Source organism: Oenanthe melanoleuca, chromosome 18 (assembly GCF_029582105.1).
Source record: "Oenanthe melanoleuca isolate GR-GAL-2019-014 chromosome 18, OMel1.0, whole genome shotgun sequence".
NCBI classification, from domain to species: domain Eukaryota; kingdom Metazoa; phylum Chordata; class Aves; order Passeriformes; family Muscicapidae; genus Oenanthe; species Oenanthe melanoleuca.
This window is the reverse complement of record NC_079351.1, coordinates 7,720,785-7,734,803: the sequence shown is the minus strand read 5'-3', so window position 1 is coordinate 7,734,803 and position 14,019 is coordinate 7,720,785. Positions and strand designations below refer to the sequence as shown.

At 42.3% G+C, this 14,019-nt stretch overlaps 1 protein-coding gene across 10 annotated transcripts in view; it reads left to right on the top strand.

Annotated features, from left to right (window-relative positions):
• Positions 1-14,019, top strand: part of TNRC6C (trinucleotide repeat containing adaptor 6C) — a 98,046-nt gene that overhangs the window by 39,303 nt on the left and 44,724 nt on the right. For all 10 annotated transcript variants that reach the window (XM_056505682.1, XM_056505684.1, XM_056505681.1 and 7 more), the window contains exon 4: positions 3,556-3,858. In XM_056505682.1, coding sequence (XP_056361657.1) covers positions 3,556-3,858 — 303 coding nt within the window. The remainder of the gene's footprint in view (positions 1-3,555; positions 3,859-14,019) is intronic.

Below are 14,019 nucleotides of genomic sequence, written 5' to 3'. Positions count from 1 at the left end.
AAAATTCTCCTCACATCCAGCACTTTGTAATGGAGCTGCTGTGTTTAATAGAAGCTGTAAATAAATCCTGTCACAGTAGCAGCCAAGAATGCATTTCTGGGTTTAACTGTTTCTCTTCTGGAATGTCTGGTCCTCGAAGGCTTTAGAAATGCAAGTTTTATAGAGCTGGAGTGGGGGATTCAGAAATACAGAGAAATGTTAATGAGGTGAATGAAAGGAAAAAGCTGCCATAAATCAGTATTATGTGGCTTAACCAGTTTCTTTCATTTATGCATGTTCTTTCCTTATGTCATAGAAATGTACTTAAAAGCTATTGTTGTAATTGAAATCTGTTAGACTGATCCTATTCATTATATTAATAAAATCCACCTACAATTGCTCGTAACACTTTTTTATGCAGTTGGGATTCCCGAGATTGTAATCATCAAAAAAGCATATGGAGTAATTATTGGATTTGTTTGGGTAAAATTGGATTAAGAAGTTTAGATACCATTAAGTACTGATAATTATTACAAGCAAGCTCATTGTTTGGTGTATGTACAGCTCGGAATGGAGAGTAAGCAGATACCCATCACAAACATCTTAAGAGCAAGCAGTCTCAAGGCTTTCATTTTATGCCTTTAATTGTATTTTTTGCAAGAGGCTTTCCACTTAAATGTTTTTGCTTTAGCTCTTTAATCACGTGCTGGTTATGAAAATCACTGGGTGTTAAATCCTTTCCCCCACACGATTGAAACAACATTTTTGCATTCAGGCAAATGTAGCCATAAAAGCTCTGTTTTAATTCCTGGCTTTGCAGCAGCCACACGCATGCCATGACTGTGGCAGTGGGTTCCTTGCAGGTGAAAGGGAGGACAGGCTGCTCCAGGCTGTCTGTGGGTTGGCAGCTCGGCCCTTGGGGCTGTTGAAAGGCAGAGCTCCCAGTGCCCAGGCTGCTGGGAGAGGCTCCTGTTCTGCAAGGGGCACCCATGGTGCCCTGCAGGGAGGGGATGGCTCAAGGCTTCAGAAAGATGCTGATATTGCCAATATCACACAGCAATTCAGAATTCAGGTGTCCAGGGCAGACACCTGGATCATTTGGTATTTCTCACAGTGCATATCGAGTGAAAATTGCTGGTTAAACATTGCTGAGGATGGCTTTTAGAACACAGCTGTGTAGTATATATTTTCTAAGTATTGTTGCTGTGTTTGAAGTCTAAATTCCAGCCTGGTATGAAGCTGGAATTTAGGGCTCAAGCCCACTCGTATGATGTTGTTCACTCTTCTTGCTTTATTCCCTGTCATTGGTGTAATTAAACAGTTCTTTTCCAGCTACCATGATTTCTAGACAGTATTCTTGCAAGAGCTTCTATTTAAGTACTCTTTAAAGAGATTTTGATGTACAAAATAAAAATTACTTTGCTGTGTTGATTAGAGAAAAACAGTAGCATGAATATGCAGAAATATTTTAATTCTATAGTACAGTGATATTTTGATTTTCTTTGTTCTTTTCTCTCATCTCTGATTCAGATACCCAACACTGGGAAAATGGGTTTCTTTGGCCTCACCTTTGTGATGAAACACCTTTGTTAGTTACATTAAAGTGAAAAGTGTTGTCTATTCTATGACTTACATTAGTGATTTTTAAAAAAATATATCTATATGCACGCCTCTTTGGATGTGATTTATATACACACAATATTGAGAATATAATGCTTTTCAAAAGCTGCCCATCTTGCTTTCTAAAATATGTTTCCAGTTAATTAATATTCCTCATGAAAATCTTGGGGCCAGACAAATCCCAGCTCTGCTGGCATGGTGCCAGCGAGTGGTTTCCATTCTCTTGTCCTTCCCCTCCTCTTCCCTGGCATCCCCTCTCATCTGCTGGCACCAGGGGGTGTGTGCCTGCTCTGTGAGCCGAGCTGGAGAGCCTCCCTGGCTGCCATGGTGGGTTATTTTTGGTTGATCAGCCTGTGTCTGCAGTGCTCTGGGTGAATCTTGTGGTAAATGACTTTGCAGAAATCCTCAGTCCTCCAGATCTCACTGTTTGTAAATGTTTGCATCTCTGTGATGCTAGTGGTAGTAGAGGTAAATGCTTACATTGCTGTAACAGTAGTAGCAGAAACAATAGGAGCTAAAATAAACCCATCACAATGAGGTCAGACTTATTTTCTATCATGTGAATAACAGATCTAGCTCTATTGTGGAAACAGAATAGTTTTCATATACGTGTTGGATATGCAGATTTGGTACTTGAAAATAATTATTCTACATTTCATGACACTTCTTATCTACTTCTTAAATTTGAAAGTAAGGATAAACTGTTTCCAAAGGTGATTGTGTATTTTGAACAGCTAAGGAAGGATTATTCTCTGCTCTTCAGGTATTGGTGGTGCTTCACATTTTTTAATATTCTTCAAGTTCCTTTTTTGTTCAGATCGAATCACAGGTGAAATTATTTAGGCTTCCAAAACAAACATCTTGGAGAAGTGAAGGGCTGATGGTTCTATCAGACTTTTTGGCATATTTTTGCTTGGTCAAATCCCTGGTTGCTTTGAACCCACCCTCAGCATTTCCTTGGTGCTTTTCACTGCTGCAGCTGTAGAAGTTACTGGGTTTTCTAGGTGTGTCAGAGCCTGGAGAGAGGCTGAGTGTGGGTTTATAGTGTCTGTGACAGAGATCAAGCAACATTTGAACAGCATTCTTGGGCACAAGGTGTGACTTGGGTGATGAACCTTGTGTGTCCCTTCCCACTCAGCATATTCTGACTGTGAATGAGCTGGAATTTTGCACTTGTTGGACATGGCTTGTGATGAGCTGCAGCAGTGCTTGGTTCTGTTCATTCCAGAAGCTCCAAGAGTTTCTCTGGGTGACCAAGGAGCTCTGGCAGCTGCTGCCAGGTGAGCTGAGCCAGCACTGCCATCCCCCAGTGCCCTGCTCGCTCCCTCCTGCCTGTCCCAAAGGCACCTGGCACTGCTGGTCACACGTGCCAGGTGTGCAGGCACATCCCAGGTCGCCTGGCTGGCTCATTGCAGCCTGGGTTACTGTGGGGGATATCACATGGATACCTGGAGTGCAGATGTTGGAGACTGAAATGTCCTAAGGGTTTGATGCAAAGGTTTGGATAAAAACCCCAAGAAACCCAAAATCTGTGTGAGTGCTGAATAAGCTGGTGGATCAGGTCTTTTAGCTTGTTTTTTTGGGAGCTTATTAGAAGCCTGAAAATGTTTGCTGTCATGGCTCTAGGCTCATGGATATGATGTTAGTATTGATAAGGCTGCCTTGAAAACTGCTGAACTAAAAAGGCAGTGGGGGCTCAAGGTGGGCACTTTAAACAAGCATTCTGTTCAATACTGAATTGTCAAAGCTTTCTTTTGTCCTCTGTGTGTTAAACCATCCAGATGATTTGTTTCAGTAGAAAAAGCTTCCAGTACCATCACAGAAAGTAAACCTACGTAGAAGGTAACATACCCTGTTCAGCATCTGCAAAACATCAATTTACCAGTTACAGTAAAAAACCAAACCTGCTAGCTTTTCCTACCCTAAAGCAATGCTGTTTCTTTTGTTTTGCCCTAGTGCCAGAAGCTGTTAAGAGCAGTTTAAGCCAGCCCCAAGCTGCGGGTACCGGTCCCAGTACTTCCACCAGCACTCTCAGCAGCAGCAGCAATGGCAAGCGCGCGGCTGCCAACGGGCAGCAGCCTGCGGCGTCCCGCTACCTGCCCCGCGAGGTGCCTCCCCGCTTCCGCCAGCAGGAACACAAGCAGCTCCTAAAGAGGGGGCAGCCACTGCCCGCCGGGGCTGCAGCCAGCCCTCCTCCTCCTCCTCCTCCTCCTCCTCCTCCTCAGCAGGGACAGCAGCATCCCAGCAAGACCCAGCCAGGTAAGAGCAGCTTCTCTGCGCAGCTGTGGAAAATTCCGTCTGAAAATTGCACTCCTGGGTTATTGGTGCTGTAGAAAGGTTGTGGAGCAGAGAGAAATAACAGCAACAAGGACTCTCTTGCTTGGTGCAAGAGAGCAATTTATTGAAGGAAGCCATTGCCTTAAATAAAGCAGTTAGTGCAAAACAAAATACAGGTCATTGGGCAGAGAAGGAAACACCTCTTCTCCCTGGCTTCCCATGGATCTAGCAGGTGTTTGTCTCTGTTATGATTCTTTCTCTTGTGTTTACAGTAGGAAAAGAGTCTCTAGCTTGGGAAAAATCCTAGCTAAGGCTGAGAAGGTTTCACAACCTGAAAAAGGCCTGGCTGAAATGTGCCTAGGCCTTCAGCAGTGTCCATAGGTTATTACTCATACTCTGGCTCAATGTGCTGTTTCTGGCAGCCACTTGTGAAAGATTTCACTGCTTGGAGCTGTGGGCTCTTCCTCCAGTGTGGATGATACAACTGTCCCTGAAAAGGCCCCCTGGGATCTCATACCCTGAGACAATGAAACTTTTCATGACAAATGTTTCCCCCCTCTACTGAAACCCTTGTTATCATTTAGGATTTCTATTGCTCTTTAACTTTACTAGATGATCGGTCTTTTCTCACCCAGAATCTTAAAGTAATTGGATAGTTCTCAACTTATAATTTTACTGGTTAGAATCTCAATCCCCCTAAACCCTATAAAGACCCCTTGCTATGCTATGTATCTGGATTTTGTTGGTAGAAACCTTTGAAGAAACAAAGCTACCTTCAGAACTTCTACAGCAACTCCCAAAATCTCATTCCTAGCTGGCTGAGAAGCTGAATTCTGCCTCAGGGGGAGAAGCTATCTGGACCCCATAGCAGCCCAAAGCTAGAACCACCCTAGCCCAGCAGCTACACTCCAGTTTGGCTTTTCCCCTCTCATGTTTCTTAATGGACCTTCAGGAAGTGTAAATATTTAGTGATGTTTCTTACAGAAGCACTGGTAATTTGGATATTTACAAGTTCTATCTTCATCTCCTTTTCCATCTCTGCTTTGTGGGGATGTCAGTAAAGCAGGAACTGTTCTGGAATACAGTTATCCATGGCTTAAAAAAGTGATCTGGGCTAAATCATAAAGGAGAGGTTTGATATCTTGAATATTTGTCATTTCTGTGTGATCTCAAGTGTTGCTCATTATCACTCATTAGCACTGTCAAACATCATAAAATTTGGATCTGAACTGTCTGCAGTTCGTCCCTTTGGGCATTAGCAAATCTTTCACTATTTTTGCTGCTGAGCAGAACTATAGCAGAGAAAATTCTTTGGTGTTGTCCTTAGAAGTTTTAGTTAGATAAGAGAATGATCTCTTTGAAGTTACAGCTTCTATTACAAAATACATTTGAAAATACCACTCAGCTACTGCCCAGAAACTCAAAACTGAACAGACAAAATGAAACAATTGATTATTTATTAAAATGGTTCTTTTTAGGGAGGAAAGAGGTTCTGCTTCTGTATTCTCAAGTATTTGGCTTTAGTGGGATGGAAAGTAATCATTTCCCAGCAGTTCTCTAACTTTTCTAACAGCAATCTTCCTTGCAAATCCCAGTTCACCAGGGATGGTTCTGACATTCTTGGCTTCTTCTGGATTGGGAAATGTTTGTTAGCTGTCAGCTAGTGTTCTGTGTCAGAGGTATGTTCATTATTTTATTTTCATAACTCTGGAACCATAGAAATTATAGCACATCCTGAGCTGGAAGGGACCACAAGGATCACCCAGTGACAAACCTCCCCTGGCACAGCTCCAGCCTTCCCTCAGGTCCTGGGGAGCAGAGACTGGAGCTGCCCCTCTGATCATGATTTATGTAGGACACACAGCTGAAGTGGCTCAGGGTGCCTGAGGGTCAGGAGGTTTCTTCCAGGCATCGTTGTAGATGTATCTGAAGCATCTGTGTTTGAGTTTAATGAAACAAAGGCCACTGTAAATCATAACATAACTCATAAAAGAGCTTTGCTTGTAGGAGTGTAGGAAGAGCTGTCTGACTTTGATCTTGCCAGATGCATTTCTACCTTGAGGCTTTATTTTTTTCCCAGTTCCTATTTTAACTTGCTCTGTGTGTAGAATGTTGGTGAAAACAGCCAGTTTGGTGACCCTCAGCAGATGTTTTACACTGTTGAATTAGTTTGGGGGTTTTTATTTTTTGCTTCTTTTATGTAACTATTGGAAAAATTCAGAGTACAGTAAAAGTTAGTAGAAATGAGAAGAATAGAAAGAGTGCAGAAGCTTTTCAGCTTCATTTTATATTACTGCCCCAAGCAAGATCAAATCTTAGCAAAAGTGTTCCTTAGTATCATAATCATGGAATGGTTTGGGCTGAAGGAACCTTAAAGCTCATCTCATTCCACCCCCCTGCTGTGGGCTGGGCACCTTCCACCAGACCAGGTTGCTCCAAGCCCCCTCCAGCCTGGCACCAATGTCTCACCACCTTTAGAATGGAGAATTTCTTCCTAATATTTCATCTAAATCTCCCTTTCTTCAGCTTACAGCCATTGCCTGTGTCCTGTCCCTCCATCCCTTGTCCCCAGTCCCTCTCCAGCTCTCCTGGAGCCCCTTCAGGCCCTGGAAGGGCTCTGAGCTCTCCTGGATCCTTCTCCTCTCCAGGTACCCCCAGCTCTGAGCTCTCCTGGGTCCTTCTCCTCTCCAGGTGAGCACCCCCAGCTCTGAGCTCTCCTGGATCCTTCTCCTCTCCAGGTGAGCACCCCCAGCTCTGAGCTCTCCTGGATCCTTCTCCTCTCCAGGTGAGCACTCCCAGCTCTGAGCTCTCCTGGATCCTTCTCCTCTCCAGGTGAGCACTCCCAGCTCTGAGCTCTCCTGGATCCTTCTCCTCTCCAGGTGAGCACTCCCAGCTCTGAGCTCTCCCTGGATCCTTCTCCTCTCCAGGTGAGCACCCCCAGCTCTGAGCTCTCCTGGATCCTTCTCCTCTCCAGGTGAGCACTCCCAGCCTGGCTCCAGAGCAGAGGGGCTCCAGCCCTGGAGCATTTCCATGGCCTCCTGGCCTTACCATACTTTGAGTAAATAATTTCTTCCTCACTTCAAATCTAAACCAGCAATTTTAATTGCTCAGTTGCATTTGTCCATAGAGTCACAGTTGTCCTGTTGCTCTTTACCCTATAAAGTCAAAACAAAAAGTTTCAAAGGCACCACAAGATCTGCACACTGGACAAGATGTTAAACAAGCTAAATCTTGGCTCCCTTTTTGTCTGCTGACATGAGGTGGTGTTTTGAGATTTCAGTGATGGCCTTTTCCACACAGAAAGACCTTGTTGAATTCTGGAGCTCTTTCCAGCAGGTGGAGCATCAGCTCATTTACTGACTGCAGGCACAGGAGGAAAAAAATAAATGTCCAGCTTGGCTTATAGTGACAGCAGCTCTGTGCCTGGCTGCCCTGGGAGGCCAAGGGAGGAGTAGCTCTCTCCTGAGAGACCTTTGTAGCCATGAATTGCACATTTTCACAGTCCTACTCAGTCTCTCTTACAGGCTTTTGTTTTCATCTTGTCGAGCATAAAGAGCAAAGAAGTAGGAAGAGTACCTAGGGAAGGCCAAAGCTTTTTCATCTCTGCTGTTGGGATTTGAGTGACTGTTAGATTTAGAAAACATCAGGAATTCTGTATCCTGTAAACATAAGAATTTTCCCAGAAATCTTACTCAAACATATTCTTGTGAATATGAAAAAGAAGAATTTTAAACAGGAGGATTCTACTAAGAAATATTTATTAAAATGAAGCTTTTTGCCATCCTTCTCTTATCATCAGTAGGAACTGTTTTCCTTTAAATGTCTGTCTCTGGCTCCTTGGGTATTTCATTTACAAAGAGTCTTTGCAGGTAAAAGTTTTCTGGGGAAATGATGAGAAGGAACAAAAAAATCAAACTTGCCCAGAAGATCTGGTGTAGGAACCTGAGCCACATGCAAAAAGGAATTTTGTCTGCCTGAGCAGCACTTGCACTGTGGCAGAGGGATCCCTGCAGGGGCATTATTGGACATCCTCAAGGTGTAAATTCAGTGATGCAGCTGTGCTCAGGGCTCCCTCCCTGTCCTGTCCTGCCCAGAGCCACTCACACCTGGGCTGGCTTCTTTAGGCTCACCATGAACCACAGCAACACCTTTTTATGGGTATCTGGTGTAATCAGAGAGTCAGGATTGCCCTGCATGAGCATCTTGTATCCAGAAGATGCTTGATGTGAGTTCACATCTGTAGCATTTCTTCTTACAGCATCATATCCCTTCAGAGTTAATTTGTAATTATGCATCCAAACTCCTTTCAGGCTTTATTTATAACTACCCAAGTACAAGGAATGCTGCTAGAGAGTCATTGCCAGTCTCTCCACTGAAAATCACACTGTTTTATCTCTTTATTCTCTTATCAGCAGCCCCTGTTATCTACTGCCTTGGCCTATCCAAAACACTTATCAGAACTTAACTGCAATGTCATGAATTAAAAAGGATGTTCTGCCAATGTAAGGCAAGTGGGAATTAATGGCCACTAATATATTCTTTGTCAGGTTTATCACCTAGAAATATCAATGAAGTGGATGAGAGTAGGGATTTTTTGTTTCTCTCTTAAGGTAATCTCTAAAACATGAACCAGACAAACCATTATGAAATTAAAACATTTCAAATTGCATAGAATATTTTAGAACTCTTACCCCTTGAAAGCAGCCTTTTATTCATTGTTAACCATTATGGAACTATGTTCTGAAGAACTTGAGAGTAGAATAGTTATTTGTTTTGAGGTACAGAGCTTGTTCTTGACCTGCCTCCTCTGTAATCCTTTCCAGGATTACACTGAAGGAAAGCTGTATCTCTAATTTATGAGCAGTGTTCTATTATCTAGTCTAGTTTGTTATTTTTACTTGAAGATGGGACTCTTTATCTCTTCCCTCCCTACTTTGTCATCTAACTCTTCTAAACAGGTGAGTAGTTAACTTCCCTCATTAAGGTGTGAGGCATTTTCCCATTAATTGAATTATTGGAGTGATCCTTTGCCACGTGATCTAAAAGAAAGAATAATTTCTGGAAGTTACCATGGGAGATTAAAAATAATATGTAATAGAGATTTCTTAGTTTCTTTACAAATGATGAATTTTATATAGAAATCTTCAGGCAACCAGTGTGTTTGATGATTATTAGAACAGAGATCAAAAGAAGTAATCAGTTCTCCTCCAAGATACCTTTGACTTTCCTGAAATTCAGCACTGTGAAACCACCATCTGTCAACTCAAAAGCAACTCACCACATCCTGCAGGAGTCAGGGTGGAACTTGTGCCCATCTTTTTATTGGCAAGTAGAGTATTTTGTAGAACAGATCCATATTATCTGTTTCCAAAGTCCAGAAAGAAATGAGAGCAAGTAAGTCCTGCAGTAATCAGAATGAGTAAACACACCAGCATCGTGGCAACTCGAGTTACACTCTTAATTTGTTCTATCTGTTGTTTGCTGTGAAGTGAGAATTTGACAGCAGTTACAAAGAGAGATTTATTTGCTGCCTGTGGGCTGATGCCAGATTTTGTGCTGAACTTTATTCTTCTTTTCTCTGGAGCTGGGAGGTTTGTGTTTGAAGATTTCTGTAGCTGCAGTTGAGATTCATGCTCATGGCATGGTGTGGTGTGCACATTGAAATGGGCAGCTGGAAGTTGCTGAGTGCTCTTCTGTGACAGGTTAACTCTTTTTATAATCTCTTGGCATTAACTTTGGTTTTGATAATTTTTTAGGAAGCAAGATTAAAATATGCTGGTTTCTGTAAAAATCATGTCTGGCATACTCATTTCAAACATCCAATCCTTTAACTAAAAGTTGAGAATTCCCTCAGACTGGGATATTTTATATGGTTGTAAAGTCTAATTTGGAGAAAAGTTTTAGGGAGAGGTTATCATGCCTTCTAAAGCCAGTCAGTATAATTGGAATACACTGATAAGCTTTGACATAGAGTTGTTTCACCAGATCCAACAAAGTAATGGAGATCTTTGTGCTAAAGTCAGGCTTGAAGAATTCAGCAGTTCAGCTCATTGTAATTTGTGGTGCTGTAGGTAAGGCAATGCCAATGCAGTTCTGAAATATATTAATAAATTTAATTTCAAAAGTCTGAAATAAGATTTAACTTGATCTCCTGGAGGTATTGCAAACAGCACATGTGAAAAGTGCTTTTATGGAAATGATTTGCTGAACTTCACCTCTTTGGGCCCATATTCTGCAATTCCATTAGCAGCATATCTTTGCTAGCAAAACATTACTGTGTGTTTTTGCTTTTAGTTGGAAAGTTACACAATTAAAACCAGAAACTTCTAAAATGGATTTATTCTGGATCTCCCAGAGCAGAGTTTTTAATATGTAGCAGTTAAAACACTAAAAGCTTTAAAGTAGAAATTAGGTAATATTTATTCATTGTGTTTGCACAGTTCTTATGTATAAAATTTCACACTTTATATAGAAAATACACTTTAAAAAAATTCTCCATAATACCTGGATGATGTTCTTCATGATGTCATGGCTGTTGATCACAAATGAAGAAAGCAGCATGGTGATGTTTTTTAGGAAACAGGAATTGGCTCTTCATGCTGCTTCAGTGGATGGTGAATATATATAACAAACACAATTCCATCCTGCCAAGAAACTCCTGACAGCTTCAATCCTTACACACCCCCTTTGGCCACAGATTGCAGAGCAATCCACAGCACAGCTCATCACTGTACACACATTCCTGTAACTTGTGGAAAAATTTTCCTACTACTGGGATAAAAACATGGGGAAAATTACCAGAATTTGGCTTGATTAAATCTTTTGCCACTAGAGTCACTCAATTAGAGGTGTAAGGTGATTGTGTTTCTGTCTTCTCCTGTTGTTCTCAGGGCTTTGTTTAGCATTTGGTAGCACTTGGTGTGTGATCTGTGGATCTGGAAATCAGGCAGCATTCCCAAAGGTCACTGGTGTATATTCAGACAAAAGGAAGTAAAAATCACACAAGGCCATAAATGTAGCAGGTAACACAGACAAGGGATCTAACCCATGGGTCTGTCTCCTGGATGATGGAAATTTTCTGAACTGCACTGACAGGAAAGCTGTGGGAAAAGAGTCTCAGCTAGTTTAGAGTTTTGTCTCCCTTCAAAATTTTCAAAAACTCCTTATAATGCTTTGAATACAAGGAAGTGGCAGTCTCTGTGTAGCCCAAATACAAGCATTAGGAATGAAAAATTATGGTAAAAACTCATCAGTAAACTAATCTTTGGAACTAATTTTTCTGTGTTGTGGATGTTATCTGACATCAGGCAAGCAGAGCATGAAAAATAAATCTGCTGCATCAAATCTCTTTGACAGTGATTAGAATTTTGCACAGGAGAAAAGAAAAACAGAAATCTTTGGAAGGATAAATAACTGATGTGGTTTTGTAGTTTTGCTGTTCTCACTTTCAAAGCCTGGCAAGGTGACATGAAGTACAAAGTACATGAAGAGACCAAGTAGCAGGACCTGTCCTGATGGTGGAGAAGTAAAAGGTAGAAAGCAACTAAGATCAGAGTGACAAGGGAATAGGTAGGAGTTCAGTCCTTGGGAAGAAGAGAAAGTCCCAGATGCACACTTAAGGTCATGTGAAAATTACAGGAAAGCTGAATTTGTACAGCTCAGGAATCATATATAATGCTACCAGGAAAAAAAAAAAAAAAAAGACATTTGTAGCAGTTTGGAGGAAAAAAAGCCCCAAAGAACAAAAAGGTAACTCATTCATAAGTGAGTCAGTAATAAAAAGCAATGTCAGTGGGACAGAGGGAACCACTGATGGATGGCATCAGGAATACTTTAAATACCTTTCCCCCTCATCTGTAAATTTAGAACTAAAGCTACAGTGAGTTAGAGCACTTCAGGAAATAGAGTGTCCAGTTGTCTGGAAATTATGACATTCATAGGAGACTAAACAGAGGATAGATTGGAGCAATGTGGTCACTTCAAAAACTCTTAAAAGAGAAAAAAGCCTACCAATGTTGAGGTGAGAAAGTTAGAACTGAGGAAGTGTAAATCAGAGTAACTGTTAGAATGATCCTAGGGGGAAAAAAACCCAAAGGAGCAATTTCTGTGCATATTGAACTTTTCAGGAGAGAGGTGCAGAGTCACTGGGGTTTGTGGAGAGCAGGTTTTGCCAAAGGGGATAGTTGAACAGCAGCCTTCAATAAATTTTTGATCGAGACTAACTGGAGAAGAGTGCTAGGCAACAGAAAGGCAAAATTACAGCATGGAGTAGTAGTGACACAACTGTGTAATTGGATAAGAAATAAAGAAATAGGAAAGTTTCTTTATTTGCCAGAGCAGCTCAGTACCCAAATACAGGTGTGTGGGTCTCACACTATGAAAAGGGATTTGGTCACAGGGCAAACTTGTTTAATGTGCTAAAAAGAGAATAGCCACTGAGGTATAGAGGCAGCACTGCTTCCCTGGGATGTCTGGGATAAGGGCTCTGAACATTCCAGCTGGAGGTGCTGTGCTTCAGAAGGAACCACCTGGAAGAAGCAGAGGAATGCAGCAGGAGAAAAAGCCTTGCCAAGAAGGAAGGAACTGGAACTCCTGAGTGAAAGGAAGATTGGGATTATAAATGCTGAGATACCTAAATGGCTGCTGCAGGGAAGGAAATTGTACCTTCTGTGTGCTTGTGATGGATTAGATAAGAAATTATGGGCTTCAATTTCAACAAGGAAGATTGAGGGTGGACATTAGGAAAATCATTCTGGTATGAAAGCTGTCTTGAGAAGTGAGATAGAGCACTTGGGAATGTGCAGGCTCCATTGCTGGAGGCCTTTCTTGCTGGGTTGGGATAAAGTCACCTTGTGTGTGTCAGGAATAGTTCCTTAAATCAGGTGAATGGGCTGCATCCCCATTTTTAGTCTTCTGCTGTTAATAATTAGGAATTTCAAATTTTTGAGAGACACTCCCCATCAGAGTTGGTCCAAGATAAGGTAGTGGATGTGCTCTGCCATCACTGTTGGTTGGAAGCTGCACTTCATTTTACTCCCAAGCTTCTTAGTGGGCTCTGACTCATTTCTTGGGGTTCTTCTTTGCCTTTCTGTGTACCCTGACTGGAAAAAACAGTCCCCTTCAATAGCTGCCCTATATAACTACTTGCCTTCATAAATTGAAGTTGATTACAGGAAGTTTGTCTTATTTATAGGAAAAATACAAGGAGCCCAGTTTTGACGTCCCATTTTAACTAATGGAAATTTCAATCGTGTGTAGTTAGTTTTAAAGGAATGTAATATACCACAACAATAGTTCCACTTAAAACTGTTCTTGCAAAATTGACCCTCAAGTCTAGTTCCTGTGTGCGTTGAAATAATTTTCTGAATAGAAACAAAACCAAACAGGTTTGACTTCCATTTATCTCTTGTTTCTGAAATGAGGTTGAATCTGACCAATATTCAGAGACTATTGCAGAGAAACAGGGAATAAAAGTCTTCAGGAGGAAACCAGCTATTTTCGGGAGTCCTTCAGTGGAGCAGTTCTTGAGCCAAGAATAGCAGCAGCAATTGTGCCTCGGTGCTGGAGTGGCAGCGACCCTGAGAGTGTGGCCAAAGCTTTAAAGAGCCACTGGTGTGAGATCCAGCACAGAGCAGTGACAGGAAACAGCAAAGTTGAAACGTGCCCCATTTACCACGTCATTAATATGTATTTGGGGCAGGTAGGAGGGGAAATAATCGTAAATTCGATATGCTGGAAGTTAGTGCGAATTAGCCTTCGAGATCTGCATCTGGGCACTGATAACAGCCCTGTGTGTGCAATCTCAGAATTTATGGTGATCTTTAGGTCCTAGAAACGTGAAGCTGCCCCCATTGTGCTGCCTGTGAGTGCTGCTCCCAGCCCAGGGTGATCCAAGATGGTCGGTCCCGCTGTGCAGGCGCAGCCAGCGCCCGCTGCTGCCGCATTGTTCGGGCAGCGCTGCCCTGCCTCCGTAAACAACCGCTGCTGATTAATGCGCTGCCGTTTGCCACTTGGAGCTGCGCTAGATAGAGGCAGGGAAGTCATTAAGGGCTTGGCAGCAGTCCAGGGTACATCTGGGACTTGGGAGCTGCCGCTGGGGCAGGGAGGAGGGCGGCGGGCGGGAGCTGGGGCAGGGGAGAGGAT